Here is a 23,005-nt window from a genome sequence, read left to right on the forward strand (position 1 = left end):
ACTGAGCCAGTTTCACTTTACACCATGTTTTATAAATCTCCCCTATAGTATGTACTCTGGCCAGGATTCCTAGCGGCCACATGAAAAACTGATATGTCAGTTTTGTGCAGCTGCCATTCACTGAATAGCAGCCACACAGAACTGTCAGTTCACACAATGGAAAGTGCCGCTCCAGATGCACTTTTCATTGTGTGCTATGGTGAATTGGGATGGAAGCATATAAATGAAGTTCATCCGTCCGGTACTGCAGTACCGCCCCAGGATGATCTTCACTGACACCAGCTGTTCTGTGACACTCTCGGGTGTCATGTTGTGTGAACATGGCCTTAGACTCCTTCCACACATTAGTATTATACTCTCTGTAAGTGCAGACAGTATAGTACCCATTGATTTGAATGGACCTTTTTACAAGTCTGTAGTTGCTACGAATCTGTAAAAGGGCCTCAATCCTTGCCACAATAATATTAGCAATAAGACGGGCCTTATTTGCAGCATGGATCCACCCATTTTAATCAATGGGTCCATGTAAATGCAGATGAGGACAGATACTGTACATATCCGAATCTTGTCCATAGTTGCAGGTTCGCAGTTGGACAGGATTGCTAATATATAAACAGGACCTTATATTAGAAAACTTCCTCTTTTGAGCTGAAGAACTTGGGGGAGATTTTCTGATATGCAATGAGCGGCAAGTACCCACAGGATGGGACTACTGACCACAAGTGCCTAGCATTTACATCCTCTATTCCCCAGTTTGACAGTTGGGACCCCTTCCTAATCTAACACACATCCCTCATCCTGTGGATAGTGAATACATGTTTAAGGCTATGTTCACATAACGTACATTTTATGAAAAGAACAGCTGTTGTTTTACATTTACCCAATGGCCATTCTTTTCATTATGAAATGATTTGCATTGAAGTCAAATGCAAACAACGGCCGTTGTTTGCACAATGTTTTGAACAACGGGCAAAATAATTATCATGTTAATTTATTCCGGCCGTTGTCCATAAACGTCACATAAACTTCAATGCAATTTGCATTTAAAACAATGGCCCTTGTTTGATACTCAAAACAACGGCCGATATCTTGAGTGCCAATAACATCCGTTGTTTTTACAGCGTGAGAACATAGCCTAAAGTTGGAATACCCCTTTAACAGTCTTCAGGCATATTCTCATCCACTATGATCTCAACATACTTTTAACATGATCCTGTATTAGTAATCAGGACAAGTAGAACTACAATTCCATCACAATGCCGACACGGAATGCAGATTTCAAATGTGTGTTTTATCATTCAAGGCAAGAACTGCTGAAGGTCAAAGAGCTGTTGCATGCCACTGATTTTTTTCCTCAATTTTGTTACTTTATGAATGCAAATGACATCTTTAAAAAAAAATGTAAAAAGATATTTAAATGTTCTCGGTTGGAATTAAAGGAATATTGATTTGTTGATGACTTATTATTTTAATTTATAATTTAAATGAAAAAACAAAAGAATCATTACACATGGGACCATGGATAATATCTATCTTTCTGATGAATGTGACTGCAGTATATTAACCACTTTGTGACCAGGTTGTTTTTGACCACCTTTTGCTTTGTTTTTCTTCTTTTACAAGACACATTTGGGCTTTTAAATTTAATATTTGAGCAGATATCAATTCATTGTATTGTTTATCACAGAAATTGTTTGTTTAGTTCTCCCGTGCATAGCAATACCTCATGTGTGTAAATTGTACAAGGTATGATGCTATAGCACCAATAACAAGGGCCCTATTTTAAATGGGCACTGTCATGAACACTTTTGACATTGCAAAGAGACATTAAAAGTAGATCCGCACAATGTAAACACTACTATATATACATAATATAGATAGTTTTAAATTGCCATACCATTTTTTTTTAAATTGGCATACCAATTCATCAAATAGTGAGTGCCGTCCCACCACGGTAAGGTGACCTCAGACAAGGGATGGACCCTACACTATCGACATGCCTGGGAAAAGCTGGATCTTACACGCCCAGAATTTGTAGGCTTAGTGCTAGCCCAAGAGAGGCATATTTATAGTGTAGGGTCCATCCCTTGTCTGAGCAGTATTGTGTCTATAGAAGAACTGCAATTTAAAAATATCTATATCATGCCTATTTCTTAGTGTTTGTAGTGTGCACTGTTATTTTTTATGTTTGCATCTGTATTTTAGCTATGGCAGCATGCACCTGCTTAGTTATATTACTCCTATTGGATGTGCTGAATAATTTTCTGTATTTCTATGTCAGAAAGACATGTCAAAAGTTTTGATCAGGCTTCTAAACCTTTTTATGTGGCACAGTATCCAATGGCCAATATCCACAGCCTCACCTAGTCCAGTCTATAACTGACCTTCTCATAGAAGCTGATCGGATTAAGGCTGGGTTCACACACAGTATATTTCAGGCAGTATTTGGTCCTCATGTCAGGTCCTCATAGCAACCAAATCCAGGAGTGGATTGAAAACACAAAAAGGCTCTGTTCACATAGGGGGAGATTTATGAAAGGGTGTAAATATACACCTGGTGTAAACTGCCCACAGCAACCAATCACAGCCCAGCTTTCAGCTCTGGTAAAATACAAGAGGAGCTGTGATTGGTTGCTGTGGGCAGTTTACACCAGGTGTATATTTACACCCTTTCATAAATCTCCCTCATAATGTTGAAATTGAGTGGATGGCTGTCATTTAATGGCAAATATTTGCTGTTATCTTAAAATAACGTCTGTTGTATTGAAATAATGGCAGTTATTTACCATTAAATGGCGGCCATCCACTCAATTTTAAACATTGTGTGAACAGATCCTTTCTGTGTTTTTAATCCACTCCTGGTTTTGGTTGCTATGAGGACCACAATACTGACTGAAATATACTGTGTGTGAACCCAGCCTAATGGCCCTATTCCACGAGTCGTTTGGAGGAGCAAATGAGCGCTATTAGCGCTTGTTTGCTCCTCGTTCCCCGCTCGCTGCTGCCGCTATTCAACACGGCGGCAGCGAGCGGGTGAGTGCGGGAGGGGCGGCGGAGGGCTGCCCGGGTGATCGCTGATCGTCCGGGCAGCCCATGGGATACAGCAGCGCCTGCTGCCGATGCTCCTATTCAACGGAGCGACGGCAGCAGATCGCTGCTATATCAGTCGCTTGTTTTTCAACATGTTGAAAAACAAGCGACTGCAACGATCATCCGACATGAACGATGTCGGCTGATCGTTGCACTCTATTCCACGGGACGAATATCGTTCGTAGCGGCCGATATCGGCCGAATACGAACGATATTGCTCCTCTAAACGACCCGTGGAATAGGGCCATAAGGCTGGGTTCACACACAGTATATTTCAGGCAGTATTTGGTCCTCATGTCAGGTGCTCATAGCAACCAAAACCAGTAGTGGATTGAAAACACAGAAAGGATCTGTTCACATAATGTTGTAATTCAGTGGATGGCCATCATTTAATGGCAAATATTTGCTGTTATCTTAAAACAACGGCTGTTGTATATAAATAATGGCAGTTATTTACTGTTAAATGACGGCCATCCACTCAATTTCACCATTGTGTGAGCAGATCCTTTCTGTGTTTTCAATCCACTCCTGGTTTTGGTTGCTATGAGCACCTGACATGAGGACCAAATACTGCCTGAAATATACTGTGTGTGAACCCAGCCTTAGGCCGTATTACTTGGCCTGATCAATATGGTAAATTACTTATTTACTGAACCTATAACACAACTTGACCATTGTGCAGCAAGGCCTGCAGGGATATCATTTATGATGTCCGTGCAACCCTTGCCTAGTGTAAAATAACAAAGTTCATACATACCTGACCATGCTTCTGCCCGCTCCCCAGGACTTTCCTGGCTTCTGCCTAGTCCCGCTGCTGCCGCGAGTGCTGCAGTGCCAGCCTCTGAAGTGTCAGGCTGCCTAGCCAATCACTGGCTGCGGCCAGTGATTTGCTGAGCAGCCTGTCACATCAGAAGCCGGCTCTGCAGTTCCACCGGCGGCTCCAGGGACCGAGCAGAAGACGGGAAGGTGCTGGGGAGCGGGCAGAAGCATGGTCAGGTATGTATGAATCTTATAATATTTTTACCCAATTGTCAGCTGTACATCACTACTACACGTAGTGCTGTGCACCTGGTGGCCAATGATTTTAGATCAGAACCTAAAGACAAGATCAGATGAATGATCGTTGTCTTTACTGTATTTCTCGGAGCAACGATCTGCTAAATCGGCCTGATTCGGCAGATTATTGCTCCGTGTAACAGGACCCCTAGTCTGACAGGACGGATTGCTTATAAATCCATGGTGGTCTTTTTATGTGGAGAAATGTATACAAAAAAAGATTTTATTATTGCAAATATATTTGCTTATTTGACATTTTATTGTTACTACTGAGCGCAACTGAGCACATATATAAAAGGCACTTGTATGTGAAAAGTGGATCTAATTAACAGTAAAACCAATTTTTATTGGGGACATGCCCTTTTAACTCTGTTTTTTTTTATTTTTTTTTTTTATTTCAATCTTATACTTACTCTTACAAGGTTTTATAAACTAGATTTTTTTTCTCATTACTGTACATTATCCTCTTCCCAGGGAATATATTGTTATTTATTTCTGATTTGTTAAAAGTCTTTCTGAATATATTATCAGTATATATCAGCTGGTTACAACAGCTCTATACCTCATTTATATACAATGACGGGGAATTGTAGGGCTCTGCACATACACAATACATACCTGACTTCAGCTGATCTAAAATTTTCATGACTCCTTTCAATTGCTGTTGGTAGCCATCAGCTTGTCTCACAGCCTCCTCTTGTTTGCCTTCAATGTTCTTAAGAATTGACCGATGCTCCTGCTCAAGTCGTACTCCTTGGGCCTTGAATTCTTCAATTTCTCTTTTGATCTGTAAAATACATACGCTCTTAACATCCCTGTACATCGAAACCCAGGGGCCAACACAAAGCTGGAGAAGGTGATGTGTGTACATGCACTGCATCATGTTTTAGTAATATCTGTGTTCTGACATTTTGTCTTTTGTCCCAATTTATCTTTATTCATTTATAAAAGAATGCATTTAAATGATTTTATTCACCTAAAAACATCAGTTTTTCTATATGCATTGTATTCAATAGAGGATATATTATAATGAATCTGTACTAGTACCTTTTTAGCCCAAAGAAACCAGTGGGATGATATTAAAGCATACCTCACAAAAAATTTTTTTTTAAAAAATTATCGGTCGGGGTCTGAGTGTTCAAACTCTGACCAATCAGTAGAACGAGCAGGTAAAAACACATGCTACTCTGGGCTTCTCTCCCCACTTCTCTCCCCACTGAGCAATTCCACAGGTTTTGGGTCATTATGAGTCTGTCCAGGTCACGTGACACAGAGTCAGGAGAGAATGGGCTAAGCACATTTGTTATTTCTTTATGACATTAAAAGTTTTTTATATATAAGCCTTTAAGTAAATGAGGCTGATAAGCCCAGGGGGTATTCCCCTGCATGGCAAGAGCCCTAGATAAGCCAGGCTATCTCTCTAAAGGCTTATTAGAGGCTCATTTACATATCAAAACAAGGGTCATGGGTTTATTTTTTACTGTAAGCTACTGACAGATCTCCTTTAAAAAAGAGATTTCCAGAAAAAACTATGGTCGTTTTAACAGACTTTTCATGAAAAAAAAAATATGAGTGAATATATATCTTTTTTTCTTGTATTTGACTATGACAGGTATGATTTAATGGGAGCCTGCTGAGGGTCCGACTCTCGGGACCCCCAGAATCAACAGAATTTTATCTATCAATGCGTTTTCCTGGAAACACTGTGTACGCCAGCCTGACAACTAAAGAGCACAGTGGAAAGTTTATTCAAAGCATATAAGCATTATTGCTGTAATAAAATGTGTTTTCTTCTTACCAAAATGGTCAATAGAGCGCTAAGGGCTATTTACATAAAGATTAGTTAAGTCATATAATTGAATATTGCCTCTATATACCACATAAAGATATCAACACTCTTTTATGCTTCATTTTAGAATTGCTTCCAAACACATTTTTGTTGTTTCACAGAGGCGGCTGTCACCACCATGCCCAGGTTCACAGGTTTCAATACATTTCATTGCAATTGCATAAAGATACAATGACATACATGGGTAACATATGGAAATCTCATCTTTATCATTTTATAGAGATTATTGGACATCTTTGAAAGTTAAGTGGTAGATCAATGTATACCTTTGTATTACCAGGGGCCATTGACATTGCATCTATCGATCTATCTCCTATCTATCTATCTATCTATCTATCTATCTATCTATCTTAGTGTCTTTTGATTCTCTGGTGCTAGAAAAAGGCAGACAGATTGTAGAGGATGCAGCTACCAGATAGTGTTCAGGAAGAAAAGAGATCAAAGTCTCCTATATTCTTATGATCAGCCTCTCCCTTCTCATCAGATGCTCAAGGTGTCTGGGAAGCAGCACAGTCAGTGCCACAGCCCAGCATATTAAATAAAAAGGAGACAAATCTTTATGAGGTGGCCTTTATCCATACTTTATACAGGGCCTGGGCTCTGACACACTATAAAGAGCCCCAAAAGTCCATGTACTGTAATCTATTAGATTTTTTTAGTCCAACTAGATGATGGTCACAACATTGTTAAGCAGTTATAACTGAACATGCACCTATTCTGTATAGATGGATGGCCGGCCCTCCTATCTGTCTGTCTATTATTGGATTGCCCTTGAGGTGGCAAGTTAGTTCCTGGTGACTAAAGAATAAAATAAAAAGGAGCAATACTCATCTACCCCAAATTCAAGAGGATGTATAGCCACCCTTGAAACAATCTTAAAAGGGTTTCCTGATCCAGAAATTAAAGTTTGCTCAGGGTAACACACACAAAAAATGTAGTACTCACCTGCTCTAATTCCATGCAGCTACCTATCTAATGTGTCTTAGGGTTCATCGAAGGGTCCTTTTACACACACACACAGATATCTGACCAATTTATCTGACAGTTTTTAAAGCTAAAGCCAGGAATCGATTTGAATAGAGGAGTAATCTCAGTCTTTCCTTCATGACTTGTTCTCTGTTTATAGTCTGTTCCTCGGTTTGGCTTTAAAAATCTGTCAGATAAATTGGTCAGATATCTGTGTGTGTAAAAGGACCATTGGTCCCTGCTTCTGACCACTGGTTTCTGTATCACATCAACCCCACACAAACTGTCTATTTGGCCAATCAATGGCCATAGCAATGACCTTCCTCAGCTAAGCAGACACTTCCTGCATGGACAATTTATCACAGGAACCAGAAAAATGTCAGATTGCCAGCAGCAGGGAATTGGGGCAGGTGAGTACTACTTTTTTGTGTGTGTCACCCTGAGCCAACTGTAATTTCTGGATCAGGAAACCCTTTTAATGTTGTTTAAAGAGGTGCTATACAACTTCTTTAAAAAGGAAGTCCCACCAATTGTAAAAAACAGGAGGCAGGTAGGGGTGGGTGAGAAAAAACAAACAAGTGAACTCACCCGTCTCCGTGCCTCCGATGCGCCGCTCTGGGGTCCTGTTCATTGCCGCCTGCTGTCATCTTCTGCAGGAAACCGGGTATGTCACATACCCAGCTCCTGCAACAGAAACGCCAGGGCCTGGCTGAGCGATTGCCCACTCTGACAGTCAATGACTAGGGCGGTTACTCACCCCAGTCCCTGATTGGCTGGGCAGGCAATTACTCAGTCGGGGTTGTGACATTGCGGCTAGGGGTGGCATGGGGATGGGTGAGTTCACTTGTTTGTTATTTTCTCACCCGCCCCCGCCTGCCTGCCGTTTTTACAGTTGGTGGGACTCCTCCTTGAAGTATGTAGGATATAAGAATAAATACATCTCATACGCTCTCACCTCCGTGATGTGTTCTGTCAGCCTCTCAATTTCATTGTTCTGCTCATTGACATAATTAAACAAGGCAAAGTTGCGATCCTCCACTGCAATAAAACCCAGAAGATAACATTATAACAGTATGAGATTTTGGTCAGCGACTTCGACTCTCACCGAAGCGTAATATACAGCGTTCAGCAATGTCCTTACACATTTGTTACATTTCCAATCATTCTGCACAGAAACAAATTGCTTTTAAACTAGGAGAAGCATCACATTACATGACAGGATGAAAAATTATTATTTTTTATTTTTTTTACTTGCATTTGTACCTTAACCCTTTTGTGCCTTTATTCTCATTTAATCCCGCGTTGAACGAGTGGAAAACGTCAGTGAAACAAATCTCAGCTAGAACATTGTTTTTCTTTCCTTGATCAAATTTGCAGGTCAGCAGCAATATGTGTTGGACTCCTTTGTATTCATTTGTCAGGAAATGAAATGACAGTCATTGTGTTTGACACTACGCTAATATCTAAGGAAAAGAAATACGGCGCTAATTGACAGCTGGCCTTACAAAGATATTGACGCTGCTGTTTTCCTCTCTGTGTACAGATGACAGGAAAAGGCTTGGAGGGCTTTTCTGAGAGAGTTACTCAAGAAGGCAATATTTCTTCAGTCTAGGCACAGGGAGATTTTGAAACACATTATGGATTAATTGAATGATTAGCCCAAGTCACAGATGAGACTAGGCCGCCCTGTCTGAAGGTTGATTTCATACACTTTGAGGCTATGTTCACACTACGTATGAGTCCGGCCGTAGTGCGAACCGCGAATCTACGCACGTAGTTTTGAGGTTGATGCGTTCGCTTAAAAGTATACGATATACGGCCGCACAATGCACACTACGTATGAGCTTACGGCCGGATCGTATACGGCGTCGTGAAAAATGAACAAGAGCATTATTTGAGGACGGAAATGTTCCAACTCACGGCCGTGGATTTCCATGGCCGCCGTTTTGCAACAACGATCGTGATAAATAGAAAATTTACGTTGCACTGCAGTCAAAGGAATCCTGGACGGAGTGTATACACATAGTATACACTCCAGCTGGGATCCCTAGCGGCCGCAGGAAAAACTGACATGTCAGTTTTGTGTGGGCGCTATTCATTGAATAGCGGCCGCACAGAACTTACAGCTCACACAATGGAAAGTGCAGCTCCAGTTGCACTTTCCATTGTGTGCTATGGTGAATTGAGATACGGGAACACACAAATGAGCCCGCATCCCAATTCAGCACAAATGAAGTTCATCCGGCCGGTACTGCAGTCACAGAATGGCCGGCGTTTTACAGCATCTGAACCCAGACTTATTTTCCAGCAGCTTATGCTTTTATTATAACACTATTTACTAGAGTCTTTATAACACACGTATAAAAATACACCCTACAACCCTGTTATATACCCCATGAGACAGGCTGCCCGGAAGAGTTACATTCAATAACAGCTTTTACAGTGGGGAGATCTCTATACAAGAAAATGGCGTATAATGTTAATCCATGGAGTGTGGCTCTAAAGCTCTACAAGCTTTCTTCCATACATTCATATATTTCAGAAGAAGTGACACAGGGGCCTCATAAATACAGTGTTGGGCATGAAAGACTGAGTAACTTTCCTATCTGGACTGCTGAATCTATAGAAGCTCCATTATTTTAATTCTTGATACATAATGCTTATGAACCAATGCTTAGTAAAGCTAAATGACGTGCAATATTTGCTGGATCTTAGCGACAGACAGTTATTTGTTTATAATTAAAGGTGTCGGCCACTTTATACTAAAATAGTTTAGTGTACAGTATTAGGCCAAGTTCACACAAGGTATTACACTGCCTTGTCACAGAACGGCCGGTGTCAGTCAAGTTTATGCAGTACTGCAGTACCGGCCAGGATAAACTTAATTTCTATTAAATTGGGATGCGAGCGCAACCGTGTGCGACAGAATCTCAATTCACCATTGCACACAATGAAAAAAGTGTGACCTGAGCTGCACTCACCATTGTGTGCACTGTCAGGGCTGGGCGGCCGCTATTCAATGAATAGCGGCCGCACAAAACTACGTAAGTTTTCGTTGCGGCCACTTGCAATCCCGGCCGGGGCGTATACTATGAGTATACACTAGCGTTTCCCAACCAGGGTGCCGCGACACATAGGGGTGCCGGGAGAACCCGCCAGGGGTGCCGCGGGATCCCGGTGGGAAATGTGCGCTGTCACTTAAAGCATCCCGAGAAGCTGCGGCCGCGCAGCTTCTCGGGATGCACAGACCTCTATGATGTTCCGAACATTAAAGTGAGCATAATGTAGGAGCAGGAAGTATCAGCATCCTGCTCCTACATTCACTCCCATAGGCTGAAGGCACTTCATGCCAGCAGCCTATGGGAGGCCGGGACGTGACCTCTCCGGAAGGCGTGATGATGTGACGTCTTCACGCCTGCCGGACGTCCCGTCCGCGCGGCTCGCAAGATGGAACCAGAAGAGGAGGAGGAGAGCTTCTGCCTGCAGCCACAGCACGGATTAGGTGAGTAGGATGTTTGTTTTTGTTAGGGGCAGAGCAGGGGGCATTATTAGCTCATGGGTGGCACCTCTGGGGGCATTATTAGTATATGGGGGCACCTCTGCGGGCTACACCTGAACGTAGCCTTAATAAGTACTGACAGCAGCTTCCTGTGTAACTCATAGAGATAAAATCAGACTCCCCTCCTCCTGGAGCAGCATGTGACCATTCCCCGCCCCCAAATGTCCACCACTGAGCCTGTATATGCCTATGGAAGACACTGGAGGTCACATGCTCTTCCATGACAGCCATCTTATGAACAGACTCACCACAGAGAAGGACAGCACAGCCCGGAGAAGGGGAGCCTGAGTTTAGCTTTATGAAGTACACAGGGAGCTGCGCTCAGTAAGTGCTGTGAGTACAGTTACTAATACGGTACACTAAGCAATTTTACTGTAATGTGGCCAACCCCTTTAAGCATATAAAGAGATGTCATTCTCAGAGTAGGACCACCCACCTGACTTTTTGGACCAGAATGAGCAGAGATTTGCATTAAAAAAGTAATTCTGGAACTTCACATAATTATATACCAATACTATAATAATATAATTATATACTTTCTTGCTCCATAACATAATGCCTTCAGATTGGACTGAATTTTCAACAGGTTCCCGTTAATCATGTTGTCTAATTGCAGAAAAACTCTTTAACATGAAAGCTGCTATAGAAGAGGGGTCCACTATTCTAGTGATCATTGGGGGTCCCAGTAGTCCTACACTTATCATGATAAATGTCATTTATAGGAAACACCAGGTAGTATAGCTGATTGTCTAACACTATAAATGTTATTTCTCTCAAACAAAAGGAAATATATAATTCTTTAGTAGTAGTAGTTTTTTTTTTCCCCAAGGCATGACACTGTGTAATACAGACTGTAACCATTGTGTAGTTTTGTTGCCCAGCGTGGCCTCTGTGTATTCTGCTGAGCACAAAGGAGGTCATTACTGCAGAACACTTTATTTGTAAAAGTATATCTTCCCCCAAAGTGTGATAATCTAAATCTTCTAAGACAACCTGCTTTTTTTTTTTTTTTTTTTACTACGCTACCTTTATAGGAGAGAGAAAAACATTACAGTCAGCCTGGGGCGTCCGAACCCAAGAAGAGGAATCTGCCACTTTAAATTATATAGACAAGTAAATATATTCTAACCTTGTATTCTGTCCACATTTTAGCATCTTGTAACACATTTACCAAACATGGCTTTTAAAGTTATATTACTGCGAAGCTTGAGACCAACAAACAATAAGTCATATCTGAATGGTACGCCATAGTGTATTATAGCAGAACTGTGTTGTTTTTCATTATATCTACGTGTATTTATTGCCTTATAGAACCCCCTGCCAAAAGGTTTGGTGCTGTTTCCAAAGTGAGAGATTCAACTAGAAAATTGAGAATTGCATGAGCATATCACGTATATTATTTGGGGCTAGTACACAGAAAAACATATCTTTTAGGGGGGTTGTCTGACCATTATCACTTATCCACAGGGCAGTGGATAAACATATCACAGGGGGTGACACTCCCTAAAATTTCAAGTACAAGGTCCTGAACCTTTTGTCGGAATGGATTAGAGGATATACATGTGCGCTCCAATCCATTCATTGTCCATGGGAGTTGGTGGAGATAGGTTGGCCTCCGAAGGAAAAGAGAAAGGTGGTAAAGATCTGAAAATACTTTTGTAGGGTTAATCTCATCTTGTGAGTGATGGTACATCACTAGGATTTGCCATGACTTTATCATTGATGGGGTCTGACCTTGGGACCCCCACAATCCTGCGACTGTAGAAGGTCTGACACTGGTTCACAAATGCTTCCTTTCCTTTTCTTGTACTCTAGTAATCCTGGCCACCCAGCTATTCAAAAACACTTGCCTGGGCAGCAAAATGGGCAGCTGCCTGGGCAGCTGAATAGTAGACACAGTTGAAGAGCATGAAGCCCCACAAGAGACCAAGACCTGCATGAACAGGTCACAAAAGAAAACTACATTTTATTAATTCCCTATTAAAATAATAATGTGAATGGGTCCAAGAAGTGAATTAGTTGCACGGTAATGTCAACATTTGTTATAAGAAGTGCATTACAACTGTATGCACTATATACAGCTACATTAGCGCTGTGTTATATAGATGTGAGCACTTATACTACCCTTATTATCAGTGCACATGATCTATATGCACTATTTACTACCATTGGTGGTGTGCTATATAGATGTACATACAGTATATCGTCAGCACTTACGGTATTTGTAGTGCACGTGACTTGTATGCACTATTTCCAGCTACATCAGTACTGTGTTATACAGATGCACACAGGGTCAGCACTTATTATTAAAGGTGCACGTGATCTGTATGGCCTATTTTCAGCTTCATTAGCATTGTAGTATATTAACCATATCAGTTTGGTGCGAATCTCAGGAGGATATAATAGAGATATTCAGATTCCCAATCCTCGTAATTATAAAATATTTCATTTGTTGAATCTGTACATTCTAGTCTGATTCTTCACTCGCTGACAGCTGGATACCAGAACGAGAGCTATATACACATTTGGTCTTGTACGAGTTTGTTTCACCTATCAACATGATCTTAAGCTACAGTAGTTTGAGTACTACCAAGTCTCCATGCACCTTCTCAGCTTTGTTGCCTTGAGCTGAAGATTTTAGTCATCTAAAACAGGCTGGTTGCTGTCTGACAACCCCATTTACACGGCTGGAGCTGTTTGGCAGTGTATCCCTGACAACCAGTCAATTATTGTGAGTGTGGACTGGCACAATGTCAGCTGCTGAAAGGAAGAATAAAAGCTTGATAGCAGTCAGTCATTCCCTGTCTGCCTCATTGTTAGATAGAAAATATAAAATAAATTCTGATGAAGTTATCTCAGGATTAAAAGTTATTTCTATTCCACATTATATTCAAAAGTGATATAATAGCCGAACGGTGGGGGCACAACGGCTCGGACTTAGTACCAAACAGAGTGAATTGAGCAGTGGCAAATCCTAATAATTAGAGATGAGCGAACCGGGTCCATCCGAACCCGATCGTTTGGTATTTGATTAGCGGGGGCTGCTGAACTTGGATAAAGCTCTAAGGTTGTCTGGAAAACATGGATACAGCCAATGAATATATCCATGTTTTCCACATAGCCTTAGGGCTTTATTCAAATTCAGCAGCCACCGCTAATCAAATGCCGATCGTTCAGGTTCGGATGGACTCGAACCCGAACCCGGTTCGCTCATCTCTACTAATGATGTACTGCCCCCTAAAGTCATGGCAAATCCTATTGATGTACTGCCCCCTAAAGTCATGGCAAATCCTATTAATATACTGCCCCCTAAAGTCATGGCAAATCCTATTAATGTACTGCCCCTTTCATGCACTTGGGGAGACAAGGGACCTCAGTTTTCGTGATTAGTCTTAACCACACTTCAACTAGGAGCCACCTTTCCTGTGGATAGGTCAGGGGTACTCAACAACTTTTAGTGAAGGTCCACTTACCGGGGTCTATTGTCAGGTGAAGGTCCGAGCTGAACATCAGTAGGAAAGGTGTTTTGTTACTTTGTCACAAACGTTCAACTATTTATATACAGAATTGCTGCTTATTAGCGGGAAAACTGGCATTTTTTTCTCTCTCACCAGGCCTTTGATATTAGGTACAAAGGGGGTGACTGCCCTGGTAGTATATAGCCCCCTGTGAGCTCCCCCTGTAGTATATAGCCCCCCCGTGCGCTGTCCCCCTGTAGTATATAGCCCCCTGTGAGCTCCCCCCAGTAGTATATAGCCCCCCTTGTGCTTTCCCCCTGTAGTATATAGCCCCTGTGAGGTCCCCCCTGTAGTATATAACCCCCTGTGCACTCCCCCCAGTAGTATATAGCCCCCTCAGTAGTATATAGCCCCCTGTGAGGTCCCCCCTGCAGTATATAGCCCCCTGTGCGCTCCCCCCTTTAGTATATAGCCCCCTCAGTAGTATATAGCCCCTGTGAGGTCCCCCCTGTAGTATATAGCCCCCTGTGCGCTCCCCCCAGTAGTATAGAGCCCCCTCAGTAGTATATAGCCCCCTGTGAGGTCCCCCCTGTAGTATATAGCCCCCTGTGCGCTCCCCCCAGTAGTATAGAGCCCCCTCAGTAGTATATAGCCCCCTGTGAGGTCCCCCCTGTAGTATATAGCCCCCTGTGCGCTCCCCCCAGTAGTATAGAGCCCCCTCAGTAGTATATAGCCCCCTGTGAGGTCCCCCCTGTAGTATATAGCCCCCTGTGCGCTCCCCCCTTTAGTATATAGCCCCCCCAGTAGTATGAGGTCCCCCCTGTAGTATATAACCCCCTGTGCGCTCCCCCCTTTAGTATATAGCCCCTTCAGTAGTATATAGCCCCCTGTGAGGTCCCCCCTGTAGTATATAGCCCCCTGTGCGCTCCCCCCAGTAGTATATAGCCCCCTCAGTAGTATATAGCCCCCTGTGAGGTCCCCCCTGTAGTATATAGCCCCCTGTGCGCTCCCCCCTTTAGTATATAGCCCCCCCAGTAGTATGAGGTCCCCCCTGTAGTATATATCCCCCTGTGCGCTCCCCCCTTTAGTATATAGCCCCTTCAGTAGTATATAGCCCCCTGTGAGGTCCCCCCTGTAGTATATAGCCCCCTGTGCGCTCCCCCCAGTAGTATATAGCCCCCTCAGTAGTATATAGCCCCCTGTGAGGTCCCCCCTGTAGTATATAGTCCACCTGTGCGCTCCCCCCTTGTAGATGCCCCCCAGACAGAAAAAAAAAATAACAAAAACAACTCACCTAGCACCTCGTTCCCCGCTGCGGCTGTCTTCTTCTCTTCCCATCGGTCCGGCCCCCGGCTGATACGCGCTCTGTAGGGATGTCCCGGGGATTCCCCAGCAGAGCGCGCATCAGTGACCTCAGCGTACGCCGCCGGCCGGCACTTCCGGGAAGGACAGGCCGGCAGCGTACACTGAGGTCTGTGGTGCGCGCTCTGCTGGGGAATCCCCGGGACATCCCCAGAGAGCGCGTATCACCCGGGGGCCGGACCGACACTGCCCCCAGCCCCACAGGCGTACTGACATCTAAGGACAGTACGCCTATGGGGCGGGAGGCAGTGCGGTGGGGAGCGGGACCTCCTAACCGCCCCGGGACGGACCGGATCCGGGGCGGTTAGGAGGTCTGACCAGGGGTCCGGACAGCTGGCCTCCGCGGTCCGGGTTCGGACCGCGGTCCGCCAGTTGAGGACCCCTGGGATAGGTTATAATAGGGAAAGGATTTTCTTTAAGACAGCAATGCTGCGTTTTAGAAGATGGAAGAGTCCTACAGCATCCAATATTCAGAAGTATTCTCCAAGCTTTATTGCATTCCGAGGACATAGCAGCCTTTCGACCCAATGGGTCTTTATCAGGTATGAATTATGTTTTTGTCAAAAATCTACACTACTGCTAGACAAAAAGTCGCTCTCTCTGTTATACTTTACTTTGTAACGAATTAATTAAAGCAGAGGAAAAAGATACAATACTTTACCTTCAATGAACCTGTTGACCAGTATGTCAAGGTTGTCTTCACCGGTGACAGACTGGATTTGCTGGAAAGCTTGTTCATAGGTCTCCATGGTATCTTCGGTTGGATCTCTCTTTTTCCTTTCTTGCTCTTCTTTTTCTATGTGATATTAAAAATAGGTTTGTTAGACACTTCAAATATTCTTTAAAAAAATCTATAAAATAAGATGCCGTAAACACAAATGGATTATCATATCATAAGTGCATCTAGTGCTTAGGTATTCCTCAGTCATTCTGTATTGATTGAAGGTAACCCCTAAATATAAAGATTCATTATAAAAAAAATCTTGGGGGAAAAGGATAGGCCTGATTTTAAGTGTGGGTGTCACCATCTTAAAATACTTCTATTAAAAAAAAGTATTCCAGTATTTATCAGCTGCTGTATGCCCTGCAGGAAGTGATGTATTCTTTCCAGTCTGACACACTGCTCTCTGCTGCCACCTCTGTCTGTTTTAGAAACAGTGCAGAGCAGTAGGAAATCCCCATACAAAACCTCTCCTGCCCTAGACAGTTCCTCTGGAGTACCCCTTTAAACTATTAGCAGCTAATGTAGTAATGTAGTAATAAATCTGCAATGAAAGAAATGAGTTGCTCAGTTCTACACACTTTTCTACAACATGCAGCTATAAAAAGGCCTTTTATTTGTGTTCTCTACATTGAAGTCAATACAATGTTGTTAAGTCACCATCAATGAAAACGTATTGTTGCATCTGCCATACTTCAATGTCACTCAATGGACACTTCTCATACAGAAGAATGTAAGCTAATTCACCAGATGGGTGCTTGTACAATTACCTCTCCTGCGTCGGGCATCAAGCACTTCTTCACTGATTGAGCGTTCCTGAGTCTTGGTTCCCATAAACTCCTTCAGTCTGCGATCATGATCGATAACTCGCTGAAGCTCTTTAATCTCTGCTGTGTGCTGGTTCAGGTCCTTTTCAGCCCTTTCCCTCATCTGCAGCATTTTAGTTTGGGCTTCGTCCCTTTACAACAATTATTTACAAAACACAATAAAAAACCTTTACTGTTCCTTTGCACTATAACATTCTGCATATACTATATCTAAATAACACAAGGTGGAATTTCTACCCTGTATAATGTAATAATAATAGTATACACAATTACATAAGCAGACTAATTTCTAAACATTTTTGAGAATTACTTAAAGTGTTATTTTCAGGAGTCAGGGTACTTAAAAAAATCATTGTCGCCTTCCCAATCCCCTACTACTGCTGCCAATCAATGGCACCTGGTACCTCCTGCTCACTGATTCCTCTGATATGCCAACACTGCAGCAAGAAATGCCCACTCTGCCAATCACTGGCAAAAACTCACAGTCAAAACTGACAAGTTTGAACTGTGGCCAGAGATTGGCGGAGCTTATTTTATTGCAGTCTTGTCACTTCAGTTAAAACAGTATGAATTGGGTCTATGGGCCAGCTTTATTTTTGTATTTTTACAGCAATAGGCGATGTTCAGACCTCGTAAGAGACCGGCCTTTCGTGACCTGGCCGGGTGACAGAACGGCCGGTCTCAGAAAAGATCATCCCGGCTGGTACTGCAGTACCAGCCAGATGATCTTTCGCGATGCTGAGTTTAGAAGGGGTTTTTCACTTTTTTTATGCTTTCAGCTACTGTATATGATGGAAGTATCCTATTGGGTCTCAAGTTTATTAATCCTATCTATGGAATATGCATGCGCTCTATTCCCTACAAAAGTCTAGTTACGGCAGCATAGCAGTAATTCACATAAAATATAGGGTTATATGCCTACTTGGTTGGTGCTTACTCTAGCTCTGTCTCCATACAGAGAGGAAATCCTGTTTAGCGAAGAGAGTCTAGCGAAGAGTAATAGCCCTATTTCACGGAACGATTATCGTTCATAGACTCGCTCCAACGACCGCTCGTTAACGAGCACTTAACGATTTTTTTAAGCGAACGATAACACATAATACGCGTGGGAACGTGAACGATATCTGTAGTGTAACGATTTTTTTGCGGTCGTTATATCGTTACATGGTCGTTTAAAACGTGGGGAAATGTAGGTAGACATTCAAGGACGACTGAAAGATTTTTGATTCAACGAAAAGATTAGTGAATTATTGTTGAAAGACCAACGATTTTTTTTTTCGCTGTTGTTGTTCGCTCATTTACAGCTATTCCACAGAACGAATATTGTTAACGAGCGGTCGTTTGAACGATTTTATGAACGATAATCGTTCGAAAAAGTTCCATGGAATAGGGCCTTTAGGAAGCACCTCTCCTTCCTTTTATTAGTTAGGCCTCAGGACATTTTTGAATACAATTAACTCCAGAGGGTCCCTCCTAGTCAATCCTGAGGTATTACAAGATAGAATAAGAGTCAACCAGTGTGCACCCCTTTGTGAAGAAATAAAGGACTAGAGTATCACTTCCAAGGGGCTAGAATGAAGCACAGACTATTCCCGGGACCCCACGCACGAGTCTAAGGCTGGGTTCACACTGCGTTTTTGCAATGGTTTTTTTAATCCGTTTTTTTTTTTAAAAAACGGATTGCAAAAACGGATGCAGTTGTGTGCATCCGTTTTGTTCCGTTTTTCCATTGACTTCCATTATAAAAAAAACGATCAAAACTGATCCGTTTTTTTTTTACGGACACAAAAACGTTGCTGACACTATTTTTTTTGTCCGTTAAATAAAACGGATCCGTTAAATGGATTGCAAAAATGCAGTGTGAACCCAGCCTAATTTATATTTTTGATATATTGGTTTATGGGTATTCCAGTAGCTCTAACTCGAGCATTAGTACAAAGCTTGTATTTCCAATACATTATAAGCATATTAAAAGAAAATAAATGGGAACTGTTATAAGATGAAAACTTCTTGTGGCTGTGTGCAGTACCTTGCATCGTACGCTGCGGATGACTCATCAATCACACTACCAATTTCCTTTCGGGTTTGAAGCAGTTCCTAAGGAGAATAAACAAGAAAGAAGAGTTACATGGCACAGACCTAATCTGTTTTCTTCTGCATTATCCTAATACTATCAATTACTTATTTCTGGAGGACAAGCAGCTTTTTGAGAAAACAGGAATCACTGCAGACGCCAGCCTTTATCTAGTTTAGGTCTTGGACTTACCTTTTCAAGTCTTTTATACAGTTGGTCAAAACGAGAGCGTTCAATTCTTAGTATGTCAATCTCTTCCCTCATCTTGGAATTTTTTGCCAGTTGCAGATTAAATTTAGTCAGAGCCTGATTATCCGGGAAACAACCATATATTATGCATTGACAATAATATAATATCACATTATATTCACTTTGCTATAGGAGATGCAGGTCTTAGATGCAGGAAGCTGAGCAATGAGGTCTATTCTAGTAATATAAGTAAGCTAAGATGACTGCTGAAAAATAAAACAGGGGCTCCACAGGGTGAAGAAATAAAGTGGATTTCCACCTTTCTTCATCATGTCATTTTAGGTCTAAAAGTCAATGTTAATCAATATCGTATGCGTATGTCAAAGACACACATTTCACAACAAGCGGTACGCGAAACGTGCGTTAGAGGTGGTAGCACACAGCTCATAACAGGTACTGTCTTTCTCCCCATTTGTTGGAACTTTGTATGGCATTGTAATCTTACAATATTTATTAGTCTATTTCATTCATTTGGGTTGAGTGCAATACTGGGCAATTAGCAAGTACACGGCAGAACATAACAGCCAATGTAACTGCGCAGGGTTATGGTTTAGTATATAATTATTGTGTATATTTCTGTATAGGATACTCTAGATCTTACTAGATTTTACATAGCCACACTGCCTACATTTATATGTTACAGTGCATTTTGGATGGTACCTCTCATGTGCATAATTTTATTCTATGTTGTGGTTTTAATATTTTTTGTACTAATAAAGGATGTTTATGGTTTAATACAGTATTAGCTCCTTTTTTTGTTTAGGAATTTGTTGGTAGTGACCTGGGCAGGTCAGTTGGTCGTTATAGGTTATATTCTATGTTTAATAGTATACAGTTGGCTCCTAACCTCTCCATATCTCACCTTCAACTGAACAGCCATTTGACAACTGTCCACCAAACACTTGTTTGTCCAGCAGCTATGTCTCCTGGTACCCTCATATCTAAATGAGGGGTGGTACACTAAGTACACTAAGTGCTAAGCTCTCCTCTCTAAGAACAAAAGGATGCCTGATCCTTTTCTACCTCCATTTCTGTCTCTAGGAAAGAGTCAGGAGAACACATCAGATACACATCTACAGGACTACAAGTGCGCAATCGGGGGAAGTTATCACACATCCTAGGATTAGATAGCGGGGACAGTATCACACATCCTAGGATTAGATAGCGGGGACGGTATCACACATCCTAGGATAAGATAGTGGGATGGTGTAACACATCCTAGGATTAGATACGTGGAACGGAATCACACATCCTAGAATTAGATACAATGGATGGTATCACACGTCCTAGGGTTAGATACTGGGGCAGTATCACACATGATAGGATTAGATACAAGGGACGGTATCACTATATTAGATAAGGGGGACAAGTATCACACAACATAAAATTAGATACTGGGGATGGTATTACACATCATGGCATTAGATACGGGGGACGGAAAAGAAAAAAAAAATATTGTGAACAAGCACCGATCTGCTAGATTGGCACTCGTTTACTGGGCCTATTACACGGCTTGATAATCGTTTAGTAAGGGCTGCACAGACATAGTTAGTGATGTCCGTGCAGCCTTTGCCAAAACAGTTAACATTACCTGTCCATGTTCCCAGTGTTCTCTTGTGTTCTGTTTCCTTCCTGGTCCTGAGCCCTGCACTGACAGACTGCTCAGCCAATCACTGGCCAGGACCACCGCTGAAGCGCATGGGACCAGGGAGGAAGCAGAGCAAAGGAGAACACCAGGATAGTGTACATGTAATGTAAACTGTTTGTTCAATCGTCAGCCGCTGGCCACACATTGCAATTATATGTAGCGATGCGCAGTCTACGGACGATGATTTCAGATCTGGGCCTAAAGAAACGATCAGCCGATGATCATTTCATCAGCTGATCATTGTCTCTATTGGGTGAATTCAGTGTAATAGGGCCCAGGGATTCTATCTGGACTAACTGCAGTCCAATCAGAAGTTTCAGCTTTTTAGTAGAGATAACTTATAAATGCAATAGAAGATGCATGGTCTGTGTAAAATACAAAGCTAAGAAATACTTAGTTGCAAGCCTGGCAAATAAGTGAGATGCTAATTATGCTCAGTGAGGCTGTGATCAAATCTATATTCAAAGGAAAATAATTATCTCATGAATCATTAACTCAAAGTGTCAAAAATATGATGCAAATAATTATTCTCTGCAATCGGATGCCATTTTTCAGTCTAAGGGAAATATTTATACTTCCCAGCTTGTGCTTATTGCACGTGTTATAAAGTCTGTAATTATAGCACTGGTATTTCGTACTTCCTGTATCTTTTATATTAAGGGTAGAAATTATTCGTTCTTTTCTGCTTTGGCAGGTGGGTATTTTGATATTCTATATGGCGCAGGTGGCTCACCATGTCAGGTCTGTCACGTCTTTGCTTCCCTGCAAGGTCGATGTTATCATGCATAATGTCTTGAATATTTCTAGTTCATTTATATGTATAGGGGGTAATGTGATCTGGAAACAAATATAGAACTGCTATGCGGTATGGGTGAACATTTTAACCTATCATGTCGGACATGCTGGAAAGGTAAGTAGATAAAGATGCAATATTTAAATACTGCTGGATCCTGTTGGACATCCTGGGAAGGTAAGTAGATAAAGATGCAATATTTATATACTGCTGGATCCTGTTGGACATCCTGGGAAGGTAAGTAGATAAAGATGCAATATTTATATACTGCTGGATCCTGTTGGACATCCTGGGAAGGTAAGTAGATAAAGATGCAATATTTATATACTGCTGGATCATGTTAGACATGCTGGGCAGTTAAGTAGATAAAGATGCAATATTTGCAGACTGCTGTATTCTGTTGGACATGTTGGGAAAGTAAGTAGATGAAGATGCAATATTCATATACTGCTGGATCCTGTTGGATATGCTGGGCAGTTAAGTAGATAAAGATGCAATATTTGCAGACAGCTGTATTCTGTTGGACATGCTGGGAAATTAAGTAAAGATGCAATATTTATATACAGCTGTATCCTGTTGGACATACTGGGAAGGTAAGTAGATAAAGATGCAATATTTGTAGACTGCTGTATCCTGTTGGACATCCTGGGACCTGGGAAGTCTTTATGAGTCTTAAACAGAGGCTTTTGAGATCTCGATAAGCCCTCCCGAGTTTTTGGAAAATAGTCTCTTCTTTGTTCAACAGGCATTTACCATTATTTACAAAATTTTTTTTTGCACAAGAAAACTTTAAATTTAGAAGAATGGTGTGAAGATCTCCGGTTGTGGCAGTCGATGGAGACCGATGGAGACCAAAAAAACAACGCATTACAGGTCAACTCATTTTTGATCAAACTGTATGAGCCTGCTTGCCACTGTGGTAGGTCCCTAACAGGTCCCTACAGCTGGAGTACACTACGGAGAAAGTATAAATCTGTACCTTTTTTCGAGGCATTCCACAAGGGTCCAACAATGATAAATGTTCCCATAATGACTATAACACCCTAATGCCTTCTATGATGGTGACAGACATCTACATTGTGGTTCACTAACAGGGAGATTACTGTATTACATATTACTTACCCGGTCCAAGCGATTCTCCATCACCTTAACATTTTTCTGAGTCTGAGTGTTCTGCTTAGCAGATCCTGATGATCCTCTTACTTGCTTCCTCTGATCAGAAATTTTTTTCTCCCAAGATTTTATCTACAAAAAAATACCATGAAATAATGTTTTATGGATTTATTTTCTGCAATGGTTATAATAAAGATGATAATATTGAACAATCTTAAACATTTCTGGGTTTATAGATCT

General features: G+C 41.9%; 1 protein-coding gene across 2 annotated transcripts in view; it reads right to left on the bottom strand.

The window, feature by feature from the left end:
* Positions 1 to 23,005, bottom strand: part of ODAD1 (outer dynein arm docking complex subunit 1) — a 66,457-nt gene that overhangs the window by 28,399 nt on the left and 15,053 nt on the right. For both annotated transcript variants that reach the window (XM_069947641.1, XM_069947642.1), the window contains 7 exons: positions 22,775 to 22,897; positions 19,155 to 19,268; positions 18,918 to 18,985; positions 16,832 to 17,019; positions 16,002 to 16,136; positions 7,917 to 7,999; positions 4,765 to 4,933 (listed from right to left, as the gene is read on the bottom strand). In XM_069947641.1, the coding sequence (XP_069803742.1) occupies positions 4,765 to 4,933; positions 7,917 to 7,999; positions 16,002 to 16,136; positions 16,832 to 17,019; positions 18,918 to 18,985; positions 19,155 to 19,268; positions 22,775 to 22,897 (880 nt within the window). The remainder of the gene's footprint in view (positions 1 to 4,764; positions 4,934 to 7,916; positions 8,000 to 16,001; positions 16,137 to 16,831; positions 17,020 to 18,917; positions 18,986 to 19,154; positions 19,269 to 22,774; positions 22,898 to 23,005) is intronic.

Source organism: Dendropsophus ebraccatus, chromosome 12 (assembly GCF_027789765.1).
Source record: "Dendropsophus ebraccatus isolate aDenEbr1 chromosome 12, aDenEbr1.pat, whole genome shotgun sequence".
NCBI lineage: Eukaryota > Metazoa > Chordata > Amphibia > Anura > Hylidae > Dendropsophus > Dendropsophus ebraccatus.